Genomic DNA, 24,595 nt, shown 5'->3' on the forward strand with positions numbered 1-24,595 from the left:
TTATACATTACTTGTTCCTTCAGTACTTCCTTCAGTACTTCTTTCAGCATTTAAGGTTTATAGAACTAAAAGATATAGTAACAAACAACTGTTTTGAATGAAAGATACATCATGATTCATTAATGATGAACAAATATGAGATCAATATTTAACTTATATTATTCATGACTTGTTACTTTCGTAGTTCCTTCAGAATTTCACAATGGTTTACAGACTTAACTGATGCAGTTACACATATACTGTAATAACTGCTTGAAATAAAACATGCACCATGATTAATCAATTATGAATTAACACAGGATCAGTAAGTAACTAAGACTTAATTTGTGGTTAATTAATACATAAGTAAGAGCATAATATTATATTATTTGTGCCCTGTCAAGCAACCTTTATACCTTGATGAAAATATCAAAAAGACATTAACAGGTTATTACATAAAGATGACAAAGCAACTTGAACCAAACAAAACCTGAGAACATATACACATATAATACATAATAGCAAAATATTACTTATTATTTTTCATTGTGTTCTTTTTAATTTTAAAACTTTTAAATGTTCTGATAAAGATATCCATAAATCCATTGTGTTAGGTTATATTTAAATTAATGCAATACAGCTGATTGACCACATTATGATCCAATTTTTCAACTTACGAATAATAACTTACTCTTTCACTTGACTCCAATTTTGTGTTGCCAAGGAACCATTCAACTTCAATTCCTTCATAGGACAGTTCACAGTCAAAAGTAGCAGTCTCCCCAGCAGTAACTGTAACATCCTTGAGTGGTCGGAGCAGGCTAATCATCCGAGCTTCACAATGAGAAGAGGCTACCGTTAGTTCCCGAATTCCCAAAATGAAGTGCACACTTTCACTACACTTTCTCTCTGAAACTCAACCATATCTAATTGGTTTTAGGGGGCTCAGTGGTTGTCACTGTTGCTTTACATGTTTGGGTTTGTCAATTCAAGTTACATCTCTGCTATGTGTGAGTGGAGTGCTTTATAAAGAAGGTCACATTAATATGCAAATAATCTTCAAAAAGGTAATTTTAGTATTACGCTTTCTTGTTTAATTGGGTAGCTAAATTTAGTCTACATTTATGTATTCTGTTACACACTTTCATTGCTGCATGTTAATACTTCGCTTCATACACATTTGCAACCAAGTAAACTGCATCAGAAATTAATTTGAATTTATATTATGTCAATGTAATGAAAATGTATAATTAAGTATACACTACAAGAACACAAAGATATCAAACCACATACCATACCAACACACACTTAAACATATTTTATGACCAGAAAGCAGTTTCATTACAATTCATTACAATGTTTATGGTAATTAACATTATGGTAAGTAAAATGAATCATTCTTACCCTTAACTCTGAGCTGAGCACTGGATTTAGCATTAGCAGCTTGGAAGTCCACACCACCAGCCTGGTTCATGAGCACATTGTACAGTATAAGGACATGTTTGGTGCCTTCTTCCTTAATCTCACAGTCCTTGGAGAGGGATCCAGAAAAAGACTATAGTTAGAATCAAAACTGAGGACTCTTTAAAGAGCGGAATGAATCACTGACATCATCTATAACTTCTCATGTCCTGTGTATGGACATTTTACGTGTATATATGTTAATTCAAAGGAAAGGAAACTCTGAGTGACAACATCTAGCTCCTTACGGGAGACTGATGAAGGGCCTCTCCCTTAAGTTTCCAATGACCATGAACATCCTCCTCAGAAATTTCTGTTTCAAAGCGTGCAGATTCAGTTTCTGTAACCTCCACGCTGTACAAGGGACGGACGATCTTGATGTCACGCTCTATAGAACAGTAAAAACATTAATTGAAGTTATTGTGTTTCAACAATGCATATTGCATATTTTCTATTTTAAGACATGCGAAAAGAACACTACAAACCTTCAATATTTAGTCTAGCAGAAGTCTTGTCAGAACCACAGTCACAAGTATATTCGCCTATGTTGCCCTTCTCTGCCTTCCTCACAATGAGTACACGCTTCTTGCCATCAGATTTCATTAGCACATTTTTGGATGGAGTGACTTCCTTGCCATCCTTGAACCATTTCACTGTAGCAGCCGGCTTGCTCACTTCACACATTAGCACCACTTCATCCTTCTCCACTGCAGTATAGTCCTGCAGTTTGGTGATAAAGTACGGCTCTCCCTCTGTGAAGAACGAAGAAAGTTTTTATATAGCGATTTGAATACGTGGTACAGTGGTTAGCACTGTTGCCTCACACCTCTGGGACCCAGGTTACATGTGTGTGGAGTTTGCATGTTCTCCCCATGTCGTCGTGGGGTTTCCTCCGGGTACTCCGGTTTCCCCCCACAGTCCAAAAACATGCTGAGGCTAATTGGAGTTACTAAATTGCCCGTAGGTGTGCATGCGTGAGTGAATGGTGCGTGAGTGTGCCCTGTGAGGGGCTGGCCCCCCATCCTGGGTTGTTCCCTGCTTCGTGCCCATAGCTTCCAGGATAGGCTCCGGACCCCCCGCGACCCAGTAGGATAAGCGGTTTGGAAAATGGATGGATGGATTTGAATACTAATCATTAGCTAAGAGAGAATAGAAGATAAAAACTCTGTGTACAGGTACACTTCCTACTCACACAGGTCTCCAAACAACTGATGTATAAGCAGCCACTATGCAAATATAAACATTATATTTAGAACAACTCTTTACACATTATACACTTACCAAGGACAGTGAGCATAGCCTCTGAACATTTTCCTAGTGCTTCTGCTTTAATTAGGGAAGTGTCATCAATGCAAACTTCCTTAAAGGCCAGGGTATGAATTTTTCCATGTTCTGACATATGGACCACTTTACTTGGGTGCAGGCGCACATCATTCTTGTACCAAGTGACTGGCACCTTCTCATGAGACAGCTCGACACTGAACTCTGCAGTCTCACGTTCTTTCACCGTGACATCCTTAATGGGCTTGACGAACTCAAGCCGAATTCCTAAGAATTGAAGTTAAACAAGATGTCTGAGTACCTTATGTACATAAGATATATGTTAAAAGAATACAATAAAAAAAATAAATGGAGAACACTCGTAATATTCTATATTTTGAAAGGTACCATTCATGCTTGACTCTAATATAATGCACTGATTTGATAACTTTCCAAAGAAAGATACTTTTCATACCTTGAATGATTAATTTTGCAGTGGTTCTCTTATCTTCTGCTTCAAACATGTATTTGGCTTCATCCTCATAGGCTGCAGATTTTACCAAAAGAATGTGCCTCTTTTCCTCTTGGAGAATTTCAAACTTTTCATCAGTTTTCACCTCCTGGGATCCTTTTAGCCAACGGAAGCTTTTAGCATCCCTGGACACTTCACACTCAAACCTTGCTTCGTCCTTCTCTAACACTTGAACATCACTCAGAGGAGTGATGAAGGTAAGTGGAAGTTCTGTAATGTATACAAAAAGGTTAAATTAAAATCAAAATTATTTGTAAACCTATATATTACAGTTTTTTAATATTTAAATTATACTAATAAACCAATTAAGTAGCCATAGAGCAGTACCTTTTACTTTCAGATTAGCTGCACACTTGGCATTAGCGGCCTGGAATGACACTTCGCCTGACTGGGGGATTTTGCAGTTGTACAATGTCAAGATGTGTTTGGCACCATCTTCAATAATTTCAACATCCTGTAAGTCATACCCAAGAAAATACACTGATATATTTGTAGAAAAAAATAATACATTCAATCACATAAATTCCTTTTCTTTCTGTGAATCTACACATGGAATTTTTAAATTTGATAGCAGGCTACTGAAAGTATTGTACATACAGGAGACTGGGTCAGGGTTTCTCCCTTCAATTTCCACTGGCTATGAATATCATCCTCAGAAATTTCCACTTCAAAACGAGCTGTCTCTCCTTCAAAGAGCTCCACACCATACAAGGGACGAAGGACTTTAATGTCACGAGCTGCAAGTGAAAAATTAAGGCATCAAGATTAAATTAACATGGCTGTTAATTTTAGGTACAAATGGAATTAACTCTTTAATACTTACCTTCTATGTTAATTTCTGCCATTGTTTTATCTGTTCCACAGTCACATACATAATTTCCTTTATCCTTATGTTCTACTCTTTTGATTGATAGGATTCTCCGTTTGCCATCAGCTTTAATAGAAACCATCTTAGAGGCTTTCACTTCAGTCTCGTTATGGTACCATTTTACAGGCACTTCTTTACTCAGTTCGCAATCTAATGTGACATCATCCTTTTCAACTGCAGTGTAATCTTGCAATTTAACTATGAAGTATGGATCGGCCTCTGCAATGGAAAAGTTTACCAAATGGAATAGGAGAAAAAAGATCAATGGCCAGATTTTGAAAATACAAAGAATACCTTTACAATATGTTGCTTTCTGTGTATTGCAGAGAGAATGGTGAATAAACTGACATTCATTTTCAAATACATACTGTATTTATAATGATGGAGTCTGACAATGAGTACTGTGATATTCAGAGACAAAACACAGAAACATATCAGTACAAAAATTACCTATAACCAAAAGATTAGCTGTTGTGGATACTCCTTTAGCCTCTGCTTTGATTTGGCTGGTGTCATCTAGAGTGGCCTCTTTGATTTCTAATATGTGCTTCTTTCCATCAATATGAGTAAGCACAGTTCTGCTCATGTGCAGTTTGATTTCATTTTTGTACCATGTAACTGGCACATCCTCATGACTGAGATCAAGCTCAAACCGAGCTGTTTTGCCTTCCTTCACTGTTTGGTCCTTCAGAGGTGTAGTAACCCTCAGCCTTATACCTGTAATATATTATTTCATAGGTAAGAGATGTAATGTACTCGATACAAGTATCAGAATATCATGAATAAATTTTTACAAATAATCAATATCGGAATATTAGCCTCCTCACCCAGCTCAGTAATATTTGTTTGTTTGTTTATTTACTTAATTTATTTTTGCCTAGAATGTCCCTAATACACAATTGTAGAATCCCTTTTAGTGGAAACAAATTTGTTTATAGACAAATTCCATCAGAAACAGCCACTGGAAAACTTCAAATACTACTGAAACTGCTGAACTATGCCAGTGTGTCAGCAACAAATTACTTTTGTTACACAATGAACTTGAAAACTACAGTTTTACAAACCAGAATCTCAACCTACCTTCTACTGTTAGCTTGGCTGTTGATCTTTTGCCCTGGACTTCAATAGTGTATTCACCCTCATCATCAAATTCACATTCATTGATGACAAGTATGTGCTTTTTCCCATCATCAATGATATCATATTTTTTTCCAGGAGTGATAATATCAGATCCCCTCATCCATATGACCTTGGGAATGTCCCTTGTGATATTACATTCAAACTGGGCCTGTTTCTTTTCTGGTACAGAAACATCCTTCAGTGGAACAGTAAAGTCCAATTCGATTTCTGAAAGACACAGATTATGGTTATCCACCATCCACATTCATCTCTTTCAATACCTAAAATATTATGCTTACCTTTTACTGTTAGCATTGCAGCAGTGGAGGCATTTAAAGCTTGGTAAGACACTTCACCAGACTGGTCAACTTGGAGATTTTTCAAAGAAAGAAAACGCTTCTTGCCTTCCACTTTAATATCACAATTCTAACAAAAAGAAGAAATGTAAAAAAGTTTTAATCATAAAAATCATTAACCAGTGAAGCAAAACAAAAATACAAAATTTATTTGTATTGACTGAAATATTTAGAATAGGTAGATGACTGACTGGTTTATTTTTAAAACAAAAAAATATTAAAAGCAATATTATGAGAAGAACTATTTCTGTTAAGTTCTCATATTTCATAATGTTAAAATATAAACATATGTACGTGTACATGTACACAGACACTCTCTCTGGGGAAAGAGTAAGAACTTGCAAAATTCGTACAGGAGATCTTGTCAAAACCTGGCCCCTAAGTTTCCATTCTCCAGTTACATCTTCCTCAGAAATTTCTGTTTCAAAGGTAGCACTTTCTTTTTCATAGACTTCCACACTGGAGATAGGCTTCAATATTTCAGCTTCTCTCTCTACATAACAAAAGGGCATAATTAGAAAAATAACATAACAGTTCACTAGAATCAAGAAATCCATTTTAAAAATGACAAATTATACAGTACCTCCTAGAGTTAGCTTAGCTGCATATCTCTGCCCTTCAACCTCCACAGCATACTCCCCAACATCATCAGGAGCTGCATTCTTAATGACCAGAAAGAGGTTTTTTCCATCCTTTGTAACTTCAGTCTTATCACTGGGCTCCTTGGGTATCTCATCATCTCCTTTGAACCACTTCCAGTTTGGAGTATCCTTAAATAGCTCACCTTTGAAGGTGGCAGTGGCCTTGGGTTTTACATGTTGATCCCTCAGTGGTTTTACCAACCAATCTCTTACAATTTCTATGAAGCAAACAAGCAATTGATTAAGGAAGGACTACGTCAACAATAACCTTTGCATACACATTACGTATAAAGTGGATTATAGGTACATACCAATGACTTTAACATCTGCTTCAGTCTTGATGTTTTCACATTCACATGTGTAAATACCAGCATCATCATCTGTTGCATTCTGGATGGTTATCGCATGCTGTAGTCCAATGATATTAATTGCCAGTTTTCCAGGGATTTGTTCAAGAGGTATACCATTTTTCTTCCAGACTACATCCCTCTCTTTGCTCAGCTCACAGGTCAAGTACATTGGCTGTCCTTTGAGAACTGACATCTCTTCTAAGTTTTTCGTAAATTTGACAGGGAGTTCTATGGAAAAAGCAAAAATTATATACTGTCATGACCTATACAATACCAATTTTAACTTTGCTAAAAAGGTTGTTCCTATCCTCCTTTAATCATAACAATCATAACCAGTGAAGTAAAACAAAAATAAAAATTACACATTTATTGAGTGAAATATTTAGGATAGGTAGATGACTGACTGGTTTATTTTTAAAACTAAAAAATATCAAAAGCAATACTATGAGAAGTACTATTTATGTTAAGTTCTCATATTTAAAAATGTTAAAATATAAACATAGGTACATGTTCATATTCATATCGTTAACATTATGCCGGAAACCAGAAACTTGATAAAAAATGGGACTTGATTCATCTACACAGTATATTTCACATTTGATTCCTATTTCAGGTACCTGCGATAAATGTAAATTAAATACCTTCAACGATGAGCTTGGCTGTGGAAGTCTTTTCTTTGTTTCCCAGCTTAGCAACACAAGTATATTCACCAGTGTCTGACAACTGGACATCAATAATGGCAAGCTTACGATCCTTGCCATCTGAAGTGAACTTGTATTTAGGGCTTTCCCTTAAGTTGCTTCCATCCTTCATCCATGAAGTAATAGCAGTAGAGGGAGACACCTGACACTCAAATACAGCGGAGGAGCCAATTGATTCAGCTTCTTGTAGCACAATGTCCTTCAGCTCTTTGACAAACTTCAAAGGGACAGCCTTAAGCTGGAATCCAAATGGTGCATCACCCGGTGGCTTTTCACCTCCGGTTCCAGGTTTTAAACCTTTTCTCTTATCAGCATCCCCAGGAGATGGTGTTTGTTTTGCTATAATAAGGACATATTATTGTGAATTTAATCTCACCGAGGACTCACTTTAATTGCTTACATTACCATTTATTTAGCAATGTGGAGTCAACGTTATAAATATGCAGTTAAAGTGTTACTTAACTGAACTGCAATTTGTCTTTAAAAATACACCAATGTGGTAAGATGAAATCAAAAACACTGAAGCCACCTCACCCGCCACAGTCTATGTGCCTTACCTTTTAAGCCTCTACCTTTTCCTGGTTCTTCTTTCGGTTTCCCATCTGTATTAGGTTAGAATGAATTTTACCACCATAACAAATAACACATTTCTAAATCCTTGTCAAAAATTGCTGGACATATATGAAGATGGTGATGTCCATGAGGAGACAAGTATGTAACAAAATATGGAAGAAAAAACATCATGCAACAATATAATATGGCATACAAATGATAACAAATCACTGCAATGAACTCGTTATAAAACCTTAATTGCTGTTAGACTGTAAGATTAAAATACTAACTCTGTTAAATAAACAAAACACAATGACAAGCAACAATGATGAGGACAGACGAACAAAGTTTGAAAACAATAATGAAATGGACAGAAATAAAATTATTTATGGTAAGAAATGATGATTTTTTTTCAAAACGGGTATGAAGGAGTCAGTGATGAGGATCAGCAGTCACCCTCTCACCTCGTCTGTCACCCTTCATTCCCGGAGTCTCAAACGCACCCTCTTCGGAGGCTTGGGAGGTTACCTCCCAATCTTCTGAAGAACCATAACTCTCACGAGGAGTAAGTTCCCATCCTAAACTTTCCTCCTCATCCTCCAACTGTTTTTCCGACTCATCATTAGATACGTCCTCTTCCTTTTTGGTAGGAATCTTCCTGAGCTGCACTGATTCCGGAGACACTTCTTTCCTTTGTGGTATCTTTCCTATGCCAGTTTTAAGTGTAGTGTTGTCAGTAATCTTTTCTTCCGGTGGTGATGTTTTCTTTGGTATTGCTTTTAGAGTAACTGAATCAATGGAGTCCCTAGGAGACACTTTTTTTGGTAATATTTTAGAGGTATCTCCACTGGACCTCCTCTCTGCAGGAGTCAATTCAACTGTTGCTGGCTTTTCAACCTTCGGTGAAGGACTCTTTCTCAGTTCCAGCCCTGGTTTTGACACCTCCACATGTTTCAGTAATATTTCTTTGTTTGCTTCCTCAGGTCCCTTGAGTAAGTGAGCAGTCTTCTTCATTGGGACTGTCTTTTCATCATCCTTTGGACTCACCTTGTCAGTCTTCAAAGCAACAGCCTTTGTAGGCAGTGGTTTCTCTTTTTGTGCAGGAGGTGTTTCTTTCTTCGTAATCTTCTCAAGTTCTTTGTCGTGTGTTGGAATTACTTCAGTTTTCTTTACTTGTGCACTGACTTCTTTTACCAGCTTATCCTTAACCACTTTATCTGGTTTTTTAAATGTTATAGCCTCCTTGTCCTCTGATTCTGAAGGAATTTTTTGTGTTGGTACGTCAGGTGTAGGTGCTTTTGAAAATGGCTTCAGCTGTATTTCTTCCTTTTTCTGTTCATCTGTTGGAAGTCTTTTCACTTTAATTGATGGTCTACCAACTTCAGCTGGTTTTTCTTCTAATGGAATTTTACAAATAGGTTCCAGGGCAACATTTCCCGTTTCTTTTTCATCTGGTAGATTTTTTTCTTTTGTCTTTTTGGGAGCAACAAATGGTTCTTTAAGCATTTCATCCTTTTCTGGTCTCTTGAGAGCTACAGGTTCCCTTTCTTCGTCGTTTTCCCTCTCTTTATCTAACACTGCTTCAGTCCTTATAGGTGCAGTAACAGGTTCTTTAATTGCTTCTTTTTGTGGTCTCTTGAGAAATAAAGGTTCCCTTTCCTCCGCTTTTTCCATCTCTTTGACTAGCACTGCTTCTGCCTTTTTATGAGCAGCAACAGGTTCTTTAACAGCTTCATCCTTTAGTGGTTTCTTGAGGGCTAAAGGTTCCCTCCCCTCTTTTTCTCTCTCTTTCTCTAACACTGCATCAACCTTTTTAGGTGCTGTAACAGGTTCTTTAATTGCATCCTCTTTTTGTGGTTTTTTGATGGCTAAGGGTTCCCCTTTCTCCTCTTTTTCCCTTTTTGTGACTAACACTGCTTCAGTTTTTTTAGGAGCAGCAACAGGTTCCTTAACAGCTTCATCTTTTTGTGGTCTTTTAACAGCTGAGGGTTCCCTGTCCATTTCTATTTTCTTGTCTTTGACTAACACTGCTTCAGCCTTTTTAGGAACAATAGGTTCCTTGACTACATCATCTTTTGGTGTTTTCTCAGTTTTCTTGAATGCCAAGGGCTCATCTTCTTTGTCTTTCTCCTTCTTCCTTTCAGGTTTAGCAGGTTTCTCAAATGGTTTCAAGGTCACATTCTCTTTATCTGTATCTGTCTTTGGAAGTCTTGTTATTTTCTTCATAGTTGAACTGGGTTCTTCTGGTGTTTCCTCTTTTGCGACTTTGACAGCCTTTTCTCTCTGAGCAGCATCTGGTTCTTTAACTGCTTCATCCTTTTGTGGTTTCTTAATAGCTAAGGGTTCCCTCTTCTTATCTACTTCCTTCTCTTTGACTAACACTGCTTCAGCCTTTTTAGGAGCAATAGGTTCTTTGACTACATCATCCTTTGGTGGTTTCTCAGTTTTCTTGAAAGCCAAGGGCTCATCTTCTTTGACTTTCTCCTTCTCTATTTCAGGTTTAGCATGTTTTTCAAATGGTTTTAAGGCCACAGTCTCTTTATCTGTATCCTTTGTTGGAAGTCGTGATACTTTCTTCATAGTTAAACTAGGTTCTTTTGGTGTTTCCCCTTCAGCAACTTTGACAGCTTTCTTCAAACCTACCTCTCCTTTTTCCTTTTCATCAGTAGGAATTTTAGCCAAATATACCTTTGATACCATTGTGACATCTATGGTGGTAGCTTCCTTAAGCTCCTCAATCTGTACTTCTTCAATAACCTCCTTTGCTTCTCTACTGGGGATTTTTGCAGCAATTTTGGGAGATTTGGAAATGTCGAAAGTTTTTGTAAATGTAACTTCCTTTGCAGCTTCTTTCTCTGCCAAAGTTGAGGTCTTAGGGATTTCATCAGCTGTAGCCAGGGGCACTTTTCTAAGTGTCACAACATCTTGTTCCTCTTCCTTGCCCTTTGAAATCCTGGTTATCTTCTTCAAGGACAGTATTTCAGTTTTTTCCTCCTCTATATAAATTTTACCTTTTGATTTAAGAGATGGTGGTGATTCACTTTGTGCGTCTGACATAATAAAAGATTCACATTTAAACATAAGTCACATGACATAACAAACAAAAAAATCACCTATCATACTCTCTCAGAATGGTCGCAGACTTTTGCCACATTCGCATCAACATTAAGCATACACAAAGGACAACAATACACGACACATTTACTTTGTTTAGCAGATGTTTTTGTCCAAAGCAATTGTACAGTTGACAGTAAACAAACAAACTTCAGGACAAAACTGGAACACAAATAAATTACCATAATCTTCACTAAATAAGACAATATTACAGTTTTTTCTCGATTGCTTAGACACATTTCTCGAATGGCAACATTTATAATGCAACTAGTGTAATTCCTACTCCATGCCACGTGTGCACAGCAGAACCTTTCAAAGTGATTCAAGAATATATTGCATACATTGCAGTGGCATTGCATTGTGTGTTTTTGGTTTCCACAGGTCATGAATTTGTTGCCATTTTCTTGTTGTCGTATTGTCATATTACCGTTTCGGTATTATACTGCACAGTGCTGTGTGATTTTGCTTGCTATTGTACAGTGTCTTGAGATCTGAAGAAGCTACATGTGCATGAGAGAGCTTTACATGCTGTAATGCAATGTTGAAGCTGGTGGCTTTGGCAAGAATAACAATCAGTTTGCTAAAAAATAATGATCAGTCAGTGACAGTGAGAAAGTGGGAACCAACGTTCATTCAGAATTGTTGAGCTCAAGAGCATACTTGCACTGACAATATATCTAAGCATTTTGACTTTCATGGTTAAAATGATGCTAAATGTACTTTTCATTGTAGTGGCATTAACTAATTCTTTTGTGGAATCATTTGCTTTTGAGACATGAGTTCATTGTTTTGGGTGAGCTAACGTGTTCTGCAGTGTAACCATAGTGTTGTGCTACACACATCAATTGTTTTGAGTAATGCTCTTAAAGTTGTGAGAATGTAAAGTATGTTTTATGAAATGTGTTGAAACAATAGAGAAAAACTGTAATATGTGTAAGGTGTAAGCAATCTAGAGAAAAATAGCTTTTAACATACCTTGTTGGTATGCTCCAGGTGCTGTAACAGGTCCCTTTTCATCATCTAGTCCAAAAAATAAAAATGGTTTTCTTATACAAAGAAACAACATCGAAATAATAAGACAGTAATGAGAAATAGGCATCCTGTTTGTGTGACTGAATGGGAAAATAGGTAATGTTGGACTAGATAGATAGATAGATAGATAGATAGATAGATAGATAGATAGATAGATAGATAGATAGATAGATAGATAGATAGATAGATAGATAGATAGATAGATAGATAGATAGATAGATAGATAGATAGATAGATAGATAGATAGATAGATAGATAGATAGATGTACCTACCTCATATGAAGAAGGAAATGGGTTTTAAGAACTCAAGTAATCAAAAACGGAAACAAATCGACACGAACAAACATATTTCACAACAAACATGTATTACTGAAACACATGTAAAGCTAACGACCACAAAATAAACATATAAAACACACAACAACCAATAAAGAGGAGCAATTTAAGAGAAATTACTATGAAGATTGTAAGGTTGTACCTTCTTGAGGTGCAATGTCTTTAACTGAAACAGGGGTGAGTTCTGGTACAGTCATCTTCTCTGGTTCTGACACATTCAAGAAGATACATTGACATTTAAGTTGCATAGGCTACACATCTAGGTAACTGATTAAGCAACAAAGAACAATATTATACTGACAGAAAAAGTTCCATAAGTACTGAGGTTATGGAAGATGGGTGTATAATCTTACGGTGATAAATTTATGAAAAAGTGATCCAATATTTAATCCATAATACAGAGGAGAAGATAATTTCAGAGTTTACGTTTTTATGTTTTACTAAACAGATAAGAAACATTTTTGAAGCAGATATGGAAACTACACACATACACACACAAACACACACACACACATATATATATATATATATATATATATATATATATATATATATATATATATATATATATATATATATATATATAAAGAAACAGCACCCCAAAGATGTACCTCTAACTGGTGATACTGTGGGAACCACTTCCATTTTTTTAGGAACCGGTTTTGGCTCATCCGACTTTGATGGAACTTAAATAAAGCATAAGCTTTGCTTAGGAACCTTGAGAAAAATTCTACTATTTTGACATTTAAAATAAAAGCTTCTTTGAGATATAAATACCTTTTACGGGTGCAACCTTTTCTGTATCTTTCTTGATGACAGGCATTATTTCTTCAGCTTTTGGCACTGGCTTTAGAACTTCAAATACAGAATGATTTAAACAAGAGATAATTGGCATAGATGCGGATTTGATAATAAGAGGGAGCAAGAAACATTAAACAAAAATGATGCCTCTGACGAGGCTAAATTATATTCACAAATATCAGCAAAGAAAGAATGGAAGAATGTTATTTCAATAATTAAAGTACCTGGAACTTCTTTTAATTCTTTTTCGACTTGTTGGATTGTAGGTTTTCGTTTTTCTGGAACCTTTTTCACTTCTTCTTGCACTTCAAGAAGATTGTACATTTACTACATTTCTATTCAACATCAACCAAGAAGGAATGGCAGAATGCTGTTTATTTAATTAAAGTACCTGGAACTGCCTTTAATTGTTTCTCAACTTGCTGTGTTGTAGGTTTTGGAATTTCTGGAACCTTTTTCACTTCTTCTGGTACTTCAAGAAGATCACAGATTTACCACATTTATGTTGAAAAACATCAACCCAGAAGAAATGGATAAGTGCTATTTAATGTAATTATAATACCTGGAACAGCCTTTAAGTGTTTCTCGACTTCTTGGGGTGTAGATTTTGTTTTTTCTGGAACCTTTTTAACTTCTTCTGGCACTTCAAGAAGATGTTTATGAATTATTATCATGCACTTTCACTTATTTTAAATATAAGACTAAGACCATATCAAATATATAAAGAAAAAGATCAAACATGGGGACTAATCAACAAGACACAGATGAATGCTTTTACAAGACCAAATAAAAATTGACAACACAAGACACTTCAAACATAAAAAACAAACAATTAGACAAAATACCTTTGGGTGGAGAAATTTTCTCTGCAAGATGATCAGGGACAGGTTTTGCAACATCAGACACAGCTTTCTTCTCAGTTGTTGGTACTTAGAATGGAATCAAGATTAAGAATTTATGTTATTTACAGTCTATTGTATCAAACTAGGCTAAAGACAACAAAAAACACTAGGAAAAAAGACAATCAGTCTGAGGTGACCCAAAAAACATGCAGTAAACTAAAAACAGACAAGACCTAGGTTTAATATATCTCTGGTGTAATTTTTGTACCTTTTGGAGGAGCAACCGACACAGGTGTTATTTCAGGAACAATCTTCTTCTCTGGTTCTGACACTTTTGGGAGGAACAGTTTAAGATATTTAGCAAAGGATCAGAAATGAACATTTGGACATGCATAAAGAGAATTGACAAGAAGATACCGAGTACACACATAAACCAGGTACGGGCAAACACACAGAAATGCAGACACTTTGGTCTGTCACATGAAAAATAGTACATTCTGTAGAAATACCTCTTAAAGATGAAGGTTCAGTCATTGCACTAAGAGTTTTCTGGCCTGGCACCATTGCTTCTTTATCAGAAATCAATATTTTATCTTGACTAATTTCATCAGTTTTCTTAATTTTTTGTATACGTTGTTTCTGAAAGATCATTTCACTGGGAAGAATTTCTTCTTTGTCAGATATTACTTGTTTGGGAGCCATTTCCAAAGCATGGGGGGGCATTTCTTTGTTGATAACCTTTTTAGTAGCTTCCTTTTGAGCTGGTACCTCCTTCGATTTTGGTTTCACGCCTTTCTTAATGGCAGCATGTTTAGCTTCTGGAACCATTTCTTCCACCTCGGGAATTTCTTTAGAAGAAACTTTTTCATCTTCTTGGAAAGAAAGATCATATTTTTGCAAAGATGTTTTCTTTTCAGAGATATCCACCTCCATTATACACTCTTCTCTTGCACTACATAAAACATCTTTAAGCAATAAGATCTTTTCTTTGTCATGTACATCCGTTAAGACAAAAGTAGTTTCTGTGGGACAAATCTTCTCCATGTGTGACACTTCTCTGCCCTTTGGGGATGTTATTGTTTCAGTCTTCTTGGGGGCTTCTGCCATATTAAGATTCATGTAATTAAGCAGAACAAAGATCATCATATAGTTGTGATGAGAACACCAGCAGAAGTAGTAAAAATATTATACAATTCACAAAGACACACAACTGGCACAAACATTAAGTCATACAAACAGAACAATATTACACAGAACAGACATACAACGGTATAACAAGACAGATCCAAAGACTATTAAGAGTTTTTTTTTATTGATTCCCCACATTCTTTCGGTACCTTTTGGTGGAAAAACTTCTGCAACTGCAACAGGAACAGCACGAGGACTAGTCTTCATTTCTGGTTCATACCCTTTCAAATATACCATTTGATATTTAGAATTAAAAATCAGCAGAAGATATTTAAAAAAGACTATCAGTGACATGCAAATAATTAGCCCGTTAGTTGAAAAGAGAAGCAGGACCATGAGCATTCATTCTTCATTACACAAAATAGTACATGTAAACCATAAAACACGTTGGTTATACGGAAGGTACAAGGTTTAAACTATAAACTGGCAAATAGATAAGCATAAAATTAATGCAGGATGACCTCTTTCAATTCATCACACTCCTGTCAATATACCTTTCTTAGGTGAGACATCGGTGTTTTGTCTTATTGTTTTATGCTTTGGTAATTCCTTTTTAGAAATCATTTCTTTTGTTATTTCACCATAGTTTGGAAGGTCTTTTTCCATTCCGTGTATCATTTCTTCCTTTAACACATTTTTAGTTTCTGATTCAGTCAAATCAAGTTCTTGTTTCACGCAAGAAATATCATTCTTAGTGGATACATCTTCCTTAGGAATAATTTCAAATTCCTTTTTGGGAGCTTCTTTTGAAACAGTTTTTGCATTAAGAATGGCTTCTTTTAAGGTGTCCACTTCAGCAACACTTTGTTTTTCCAATGGAAATTCTTTTTCTTCTTTTAGGGGCATGGTGGGTCCAAACTGAACTTCCTCACAAGAAACATACAATTCCGTTTCCTCTAAAGATATGTCATCTTTTTGCTGGTACATCATGTCAGGAATGCCCTCTTTTTTCAATGATATGTCTTAAAAAAAAAACAGCAAAAAAAATATTTTCCAAATTATTTCTGGACTTTCCAAATTTTCATTTACTGAGACGTACTGTACGATACAAACCGACAAAGCTGAAAAAGCTGAAAATTGTTTGAGTTTTTATTGTTTTTTTTCAGCTCTGAAAAGATCATTTTAAGCCAACTAATGCTAATGAGCCAAAAGTGTACTTTCCTGTTTTCTTTCTTTAATAAATGTCTTTTATGGTTCTGAAGGTTGTTCACAGCATGCAACAACGACTTGTTTGCTTGTAAGTGTAGTCTAGCAGTCAAACACCCAAATAATTATGTAATGTTACAGAGCTACAGTTGTTCTTAAGTAACATGTGGAGCATGTCAAAAGAAAATTACAAAACACAAAAAAAGAAAAGAAAAATACAAAACACACTCAGGTGCATGCTGAAAGAGAGACATCTGACACAGACACCGAGCAAAGTGGTTTTTAAAGATTTTTTTTATTCCACATTGCAAGGTTGTCACTCCCGTCTTACACCTTTTGGAGGCGCAACTTTTGACACAATAACCATTTCAGGAGCAGCCGTCATTTGTCATCCAGTGCCTTTCAGAAGGTATTTCATTGTTTGTGGAAGAAAGCGAAAAAAGAGCATTTAGAATGAAGGAGAATAAATGAGGAAGAAAAAAAAAGAGATGATGCATTGTTCATAAAGGATGTAAAATTAATATATATGTCCTGCTAATGTCAGAGGACAAACAAAATTACACAAAAAAGATAATGAAATGGATTATTAAATAATGAAAGAGTCTTCCATAATACCTTCCAAAGTTTCATCTCAAGGAAATGAGGTTTACCTTTGGAAAAACTGCTCAGTGTCTTGAATGGGTTCTTCCTCTTGAAGTGCTGTGCTTCTAAAAACAGGTTCGATCATTTTTTTCTTCGGTGAAATGCCATTTTTAATGGCACTTTCTTTAGGGGCGTCTCCTTTAACGGATATCTGTTGCTTTTCCACAGAAATTGCTTCTCTGAGTTCCAGTACTGCTTTATCTTGCTGTTGTACATTCTCTTCTTGTTTCCAAGAATGGAGTATTTCAGTAGCTTCCAGAACACTTTCATCCATTTTGTGTTTGACTCCCTTTGGCACCTTAAGAGTAACTTCCCACTGAGTGTTTTCTTTTTAGGAAAGAAATTAATATCTAGTTCCTGAGCCAGATAAAGTGTGTTTTTTTAAGTGCAATCTCTTTAAAAGTATCTTGGTTAACAGAGATATTTGGTATACTCACTATAGATTCACCATCCTCAGATGTTGACCTATCTGTTTTTTTTATATATATATTTTGTATTCCCTCAAAACTAATGTGGATTTCATTGGCCTCTAAAAAGATGTCTTGTACTGCTTGGGTGTAACCTGTCTCAATATTAAATTCAGCTTCTACTTGAATGCTTTTCTCTTTTTCAGTGACTAGTTCCTCTTCCATAGAATGAGTTCCCAATTCCCTAGGTGAAATTCTATTTATAATTTTCTTCTATTATGATTTTCTTCATTTGGTAAATCATCTTTTTTAAGTGTGATCAATTTAAGCACATCTTCTTTACCAGATAACTCTTGCCTCTCCACTTTAGATTCTTCAACTTCAGATTTTGTTCTGTCCGGTTTTTGTATTTCAGAATATTTTAGAAGTTTATCTTGTTCTCTTGTACTGTCTTCCATGTTCACACTAATTTTAGTTTCTAACTGAACATTTTTCTTGTTCTTAGCCATGAATTCATTTTCTTGTGAATGTGCTACAAATTCCTGAGGTGAAAGTGTATCAATAAAAGATTTTTGCATTTCTTCACTTGATAAAGCATCTTTTTTATGTCCAATATCATTAAAATTATCCTTATCTTTCTTCGCTGTAGCTTCATCACATTCAAATATTGGTGTCCCTGAGTTATGTATATCGTTTCCTTGTTTAGAAGGCGGCGGAAGGATTTCTTTCATTTCATATCTGTGTTCTTTCACAATTAATTTTTTTCTATATTAGGTAATATGTATTCTTGAAATGAATCATTGTGAAATTGTGTAGATGAAATTCTTTCTATAAAAACGTGTAATGGAGTAATTCCTGTTTTAAAAATACTCTCTACACCATTTGCACCTTAGCTGATTTTTGTTTTTGACTTTTAACTTTCTGAGAGAAAATATCCATACTAGCAATCTCATTTTCCCAGACGGACGTGTCAGATTTCAGTGATGACGCTTTATTTGTATGTAACTTATTCAAACATATTTCATTACCTTTACTGCTAAAGTAATCACATGGCAAAACTGAACTATTGAAAACCTCCTTTTGTCCAGAAGCTCTATCACTGTCTGCCTCCTATTTTTGATTAGCCACCTTGCCTTTCTTGAAAACTTCTGTCACTTGAATAAAATTACATATATTTCAGATATAACACATATATTATTGTATTATATACAAATATACATATAGAGATCCCCCCCCCCCTCCAAAAAAAAAAAGAATTGGTGTAATGGGAGCGGACAATAAAACTAACATTTTTAGTCTAAATTGACACTATATTAATAATAATTTATATTATCATTGCCAAATGGATGGATACAAAAAAAACAGCTTTCCAGTGTACCTTTTGCAGGAGAAACTTTTTTCACTGACGCAGAGGATACATCAGGAAAAGATGCACTTTTTGGTTGAGTTCCACTTGGGAATACTAATTGAGATTTGAGGATGGAGAAAGAAAAGGACAAGCAACACTGTTTAACAGAAACATCCACTGGCATCGAAAGATGAAGAGATTCTGAAGGCAAGATATGGTGTTGGTCCAAAAAAATAAGCATGATAATATAGCTTAAAAATGCAATGAGATGAGTATTTATAAAGAGATAACATCCATTTTAATGAATAATAATGTGGGATGATGGGATGAAGTTTCATGTGGAGCACTTCAAATGGAATGTGCATAATACCTGTCAAAGGAACATCTGATGGCTGAAAAAGCCTTTCTTCAATTTCCACACCCTCCTTCTGTTCGGAAGACATTGTCTTGAAGGCCACTCCTGGAATTATTTCTTTCATTTTCTTTATATCCATTTTACCATCACATGGAATGCTAATGTCTTTCTTGAGGTACATTACTTCTTCAGTTCTTGGATGCTCCCCTCCCTCTTTCTGTGCTGTCAACAAGGATTTTATGGCTGTCTGAGGAAACACTGAGGTCTCATTTTTCTGAAGACATAAGTCATCGTTTTGTGGGGATACTTTCTTGTCCTGTCTTGAATCTGAGAAAACCTTTACATTGACAAATTCTTCATCTTTATTTAGCCGCATACTCTGAAGAGAAGTAGGTCCTTTGGCAGAAGTACCTTCCATTAAGGGTGGGATTTCCTCCTTTTTTTGAATCATAGCACTTGTTTTAGTGCCCTGGGGAATTTCCAGCACTTAAAAATACAACATATATTTCAGAAATAACAAAGACAACAATGAAGTACTGCTAAAAAGTTTTAGGGGAAATCACAACAAATTACGACTGATTACATGGACAAACACAGCTATCAAGCTATATATATATATATATATATATATATATATATATATATACACAAAATGTATAGAGCTGAAACGAACAAACATTGAACATGAAAAAGACAAACAACAATTACCAAATTTAAGAATTTTAGCATCAAACACAGAATACCGTTTTAAAGAAGAAAGATTTTTGACTGACAGTCATTTTGACAGAATTAAGTCAATATTTTGATATAAGTGCATATTTTTGTATTTATATCGCAGGATCGGAACAAAAAAACATTATTTGCCATCAATTAGAATATAGATAGATTTTTAGATAATTAAAAAGAAGAAAAACAACATTTTAAAATAGAAGTGATGATTTCATAGAAAACGTGAAATGAAGTATGATGTACAAATTTTTTAAAAAAGCAAAATACCTCTCAAAGGTGTAATCTCTGGTGTCAGAAATAACATTTCTTGCTTTTCTTTAGTTCCTTCCCTTTTAGAAAGAATTATTTTCCTTAGAGATATTTCAGGAGCTTCCGTAATATTGTCTTTACTTATATCAATATTAGCTTGAGGTCCAATAAAGATAACTTCTTTTTTAGTATTTTGAAATTCCATTAAAGGAATTTTTGTTTCAATAACAGATTCCACTTGCTTTGAAGGAATTTCATTTTTCAGTGTTGTTTCTTGAATGGTTCCTACTTGAAAAGAACCTTCTTGTTTGTTGACTGGAGTTACTTTGATTTTAGAAGCTGACATCTGAATTTCAGTGATGCTATCCTGGCCTGATTTTGGTGCTGATGGCATATTAATCTCCTTAGGAAATACATCTGTTGTACACACTTCAGTGTACTGGTAGCATGTATCATGCTTTTGTGGGGACACTTTCCCCTGATCAATACCATTCAAAGATGTGTCTTCCATTGAAATAGCGTTGTACCCCATTTTGGAAGAACTTGCATTTCCAGGAAAAATTTCCTCCATGACAACCAAAGCCGCTTCTGTTTTGTGAATCCCAGCTTGTCTATCCTTCTTAGGAACTATTGACACTTCAAAAATGCAATATACATCTGAGATATAACAAGTGTTTCATTGCAAGAAACTCAACCATAAAAAACTGCAAATGTTGAGGTGAACAAAACAACTGTTTTGTTATTTCATGAGAACTTGACTAATAAGAGTAGAGTCAGTTTTAAAAACCCTTTGTCACTTCCACATATAATGCAATTGATATTATAAGTAGAAATGAATAGTGAGTGGATGAATTAGTAAGCAATAACATGAAGTAAAATAAACATGCTTAATAGAGTTTGACAAAAATATGATGTAAGGCCACAGATATTAGAAACATGTCTGTTTAAGAGTTCTTCAGAGTTGTTATTACTAAGATTAAGATATTACAGAACTTTTTACTGAACAAGAAAATTTATATAAGAGTATAACACTGAATATCAGCCGCATAAGATCTTTGTGTGTATTATTGTTATTTTTAATAACTTCAGATAAATATGCTTCAATACCTTTGTCGGGAACAGCCTCAGTTTTTGGGACTCTTTCTTGTTTTGCTGTAAACTCTTCCTTCTTGGAAGGGATCAGTTTCTTTGGAACAGTTTCTTCAGTTTCTTGTAGGGTTTCTTTCTGCCTAGGGATTTCTTCTGTCTTCAAACTAATTTCTTCTCTTGGAGCAGGTGATACATCTTCTACAATAAGTATCTCTTTTTCCTCAAAGAATTGCTGGGCGCTCTCATACACCCTTTCATGAAGATACATTTCTTCTGTGTGAGAGGTCTCCTCAATTTCGTATGAGATCTCCTCCCACTTTTGAATCAGAGGAGATGGAGCCACCTCAGGTTTCTTGGGAAGTGCCATCACTTTAAGAATCAACATGGAACACATATAATTTGAAAAGCACACAACACACAAAGCACATTCTACATTTAAGGATAAGGATATTCAGCTTTATATTCCATAAGTATACAGTTAGGGATTAGACAGACAGGCATTAAATGCAAGCCTGTTGGTGTTTTATGGTATCTTTTGTGGCTGAGGGTCCTTCTTTTCATGGTTCTACATCTATTTTTGTCTTTGAAGTAGTGGGGAAAACTTTGCCAGGTATTTTTGGAGCTGCAGATTCTTTAAACAATATTTGATTTTTAGCTTAAAGAAAGAACTATGTCTTGCAAAAAATACTAATACTTTCTTTTGACATTAACATAAAATAACCAGACATTTTAGTTTTAAGAAATTGGATAAAATCCTCTATATAATAGATGCATTTTGTGTATAAATTATTCATTTTGTCTTTGATAAAAATTATTATTATTATTATATTTTCAAAACTGAAATAAAATGAATATTTTATGCATGAAACTTGTGGTTATGTTCTGGTATAACATTTACTATGTTATAAGTTGCTTTAGATAGTCATAGTTTCAATTTCCTTGATTTGTCATATTTCCTAAGATATTTTAATATGTGTGAGGATGCTGAATAATGTTAAACAAAAACTTGAAAGACAAAAATCAACCACAGACATACAGAATACATGAACAATAAATTCAACAAAGAAATAAAACAGGAGAAAACAAAGTTAGATGTTCCTGAAATGTCTGTATGGTCTTAAGCCTACCTGCAGTTAAAGTGACCTCAGCCTCCTTTGTAGGTACAACAACTGGTAACTTCTCCTCAAGGACTTCTTTCTGCTTTACTTCAGGCACTTTAAAGATTTACATTTACATTATGAGACAAAGTTGTGTAGTTTAATCTAAGGTAAAGCAAGGTAAAGCAAACATAGACTAGCATGGCTCAGCATTGATATATATATATATATATATATATCTTAGCTCTTTTCAATTTTCCAATTAAAATGGAAATTACAGAATAATAAATGCTGAGATACTAAGTATGTGTCCATAAATAAATGTTTATCTGAGCATAACAGATAAATCTGCATTACATTTTAACTGTTACATTAAATATGCACATTCCTCTTTGATTGTCCAGTTTTAACTGATTGTCAGTGCTTCTTCTGGATTTGTGGAAAGCTAACACTCCCAGAACACTTGTGCTACTGGTAATGGAATCAAAGATCTTAAATAAAACCATATTAAATATCACACATTTTTTACACTATACGTACACTTTTAGCATGACATTGAACAACAGAGAACATCACATAGGACAAGTGGGTACAAATCACAAGACAAGAAGAATTTAAGAATTCAAGATAAAAATTAAGACCAGTATTAAACCAATACTAATCTCCAGGTCATGTTATCTGTATTATAATGATTAATCTGTACCTTTCTGTGGAATGGCCTCCTTTGATGCTGAAGGCTTTATGCCCGGTTTTTTAGCTGTCTCTGCTTTTGGTGATTCTGGTTTCTTTGCTTCCATTGGAACTTTAAAAAAGATTTGTACCAAGATTTGCGGATATTCGAACACACAGAGAGACAACAGATTGGACTACAAACCAAATACAAGCAGCACTCTGTCAAATACAAAATAAGATTAGATTAGATGTTCCTGAAATGTCCGTATGGTCTTAAGCCTACCTGTAGTTAAAGTGACCTCAGCCTCCTTTGTAGGTACAACAACTGGTAACTTCTCCTCAAGGACTTCTTTCTGCTTTACTTCAGGCACTTTAAAGATTTACATTTACATCATGAGACAAAACATTATTGTATGCTTTAATATACTTAACGTGTATTTTAAGGTATAGCAAACATTATGCAATGGCTCAGTATTATGTATGTTATGTCTGCATTCCCAAGGCTGAAGGATCTGCGCGGGAATAAAGGCCAGTCCTAATGAATCCTAAGACATCTACTGCCATAAACAGTGCATGTTTCAGAAAATGAAACTCAATTTTCAGCATTAGCTTCAGTTTTATCTACTTTCCATCCATATCAAGTATAATATTTTTGGGTATAAGTAGCCCGCTTAGCTATTTTGATTTTTCAAGTGTAAATTGGCCTTATATTTACAAAAAAAAACATTCTGAGATATTAAATATATGTTTAAGAAATTCTATAACATGTTTACCCGAGCATAACAGATATATTTTTGTTGCATCTTTACATTAAATGCATACATTGCTTCTTGATGGCCTGATTTTAATTGATTAATAGTGCTTCTTCTGGATTTATGGAACGTCAGCACTCACTGAACACCTATGCAACCAACAATGGAATCAAAGGCCTTAAATGAATCTATCTTAAATGTCTTACACAGTTTTTACACTATAGACACTATAGATATTAGTATGACATTTAGCAACAGAGACATCACAATGAACAAGAGGGTGTAAAACACAAGAAGAATTCAAGATAAAATTCAAGATTGCAAAAAACCAATACTAATCTCCAGGTCATATGTTATAACTTATTTGTATTCTAATGATTAATCTGTACCTTTCTGAGGAATGGCCTCCTTTTGTGCAGAAAGCTTAGCACCCGGTTTTTTAGCTGTCTCTGCTTTTGGTGTTTCTGGTTTCTTTGCTTCCATTGGAACTTTAAAAAAGATTTGTACCAAGATTTGCGGATGTCTGAACACATACAGAGACAACAGAGTGGACTACAAAACTGCAAGCAGCACTCTATCGAGTGCCATGAACAGCTGAATATAAGTATATTTTCACACATTGCTTTTCTGGAATACAATTACATACAAGAACAACAAACATGCAAAAGGATTTCAATGAAATGAAACTTTGTTAATGATTGAATTTATGTACCTTTTCCTGGAGTGACCTCGGTCTTTTGAGGAGGCACGTCCTTCGGAACAATTTCCTCTTTTTTAGAAATTATTTCAGGAACTGCTTCTGGTTTCTTTGGAGTTTCTGGCACTTTAAAGAACATTTAAATACAGGCAATTGACCAAAGATTCAATAGAAGATCTAACAGAGCTGACAGAAAGTTCACACATACACACACAGGATAGGCATCAAATTTTACACTGTTACAGAGGACGTTGGACAACAGCAACACAATGTAATTAAG

At 35.0% G+C, this 24,595-nt stretch overlaps 1 protein-coding gene across 1 annotated transcript in view; it reads right to left on the reverse strand.

Moving 5' to 3' along the window:
- Positions 1-24,595, reverse strand: part of LOC125710145 (titin-like) — a 181,178-nt gene that overhangs the window by 83,299 nt on the left and 73,284 nt on the right. The window contains exons 91-126 of the mRNA XM_048979485.1: positions 24,331-24,441; positions 24,008-24,106; positions 23,150-23,236; positions 22,898-22,996; positions 22,225-22,311; positions 21,116-21,466; positions 15,627-16,094; positions 15,282-15,353; positions 14,454-15,044; positions 14,213-14,275; positions 13,948-14,031; positions 13,665-13,745; positions 13,494-13,574; positions 13,327-13,407; positions 13,079-13,156; positions 12,913-12,987; positions 12,444-12,509; positions 11,909-11,953; positions 8,284-10,869; positions 7,825-7,869; positions 7,208-7,606; positions 6,528-6,794; positions 6,159-6,434; positions 5,929-6,068; positions 5,519-5,645; positions 5,181-5,447; positions 4,551-4,817; positions 4,056-4,319; positions 3,830-3,969; positions 3,560-3,686; positions 3,176-3,442; positions 2,722-2,988; positions 1,926-2,192; positions 1,689-1,828; positions 1,384-1,510; positions 671-813 (exon numbers count right to left, since the gene is read on the reverse strand). Of these exons, the coding sequence (XP_048835442.1) occupies positions 671-813; positions 1,384-1,510; positions 1,689-1,828; positions 1,926-2,192; positions 2,722-2,988; positions 3,176-3,442; positions 3,560-3,686; positions 3,830-3,969; positions 4,056-4,319; positions 4,551-4,817; positions 5,181-5,447; positions 5,519-5,645; positions 5,929-6,068; positions 6,159-6,434; positions 6,528-6,794; positions 7,208-7,606; positions 7,825-7,869; positions 8,284-10,869; positions 11,909-11,953; positions 12,444-12,509; positions 12,913-12,987; positions 13,079-13,156; positions 13,327-13,407; positions 13,494-13,574; positions 13,665-13,745; positions 13,948-14,031; positions 14,213-14,275; positions 14,454-15,044; positions 15,282-15,353; positions 15,627-16,094; positions 21,116-21,466; positions 22,225-22,311; positions 22,898-22,996; positions 23,150-23,236; positions 24,008-24,106; positions 24,331-24,441 (8,735 nt within the window). The remainder of the gene's footprint in view (positions 1-670; positions 814-1,383; positions 1,511-1,688; positions 1,829-1,925; positions 2,193-2,721; positions 2,989-3,175; positions 3,443-3,559; positions 3,687-3,829; positions 3,970-4,055; positions 4,320-4,550; positions 4,818-5,180; positions 5,448-5,518; positions 5,646-5,928; positions 6,069-6,158; positions 6,435-6,527; positions 6,795-7,207; positions 7,607-7,824; positions 7,870-8,283; positions 10,870-11,908; positions 11,954-12,443; positions 12,510-12,912; positions 12,988-13,078; positions 13,157-13,326; positions 13,408-13,493; positions 13,575-13,664; positions 13,746-13,947; positions 14,032-14,212; positions 14,276-14,453; positions 15,045-15,281; positions 15,354-15,626; positions 16,095-21,115; positions 21,467-22,224; positions 22,312-22,897; positions 22,997-23,149; positions 23,237-24,007; positions 24,107-24,330; positions 24,442-24,595) is intronic.

Source organism: Brienomyrus brachyistius, chromosome 16, assembly GCF_023856365.1.
Source record: "Brienomyrus brachyistius isolate T26 chromosome 16, BBRACH_0.4, whole genome shotgun sequence".
Taxonomy (NCBI): Eukaryota; Metazoa; Chordata; class Actinopteri; order Osteoglossiformes; family Mormyridae; genus Brienomyrus; species Brienomyrus brachyistius.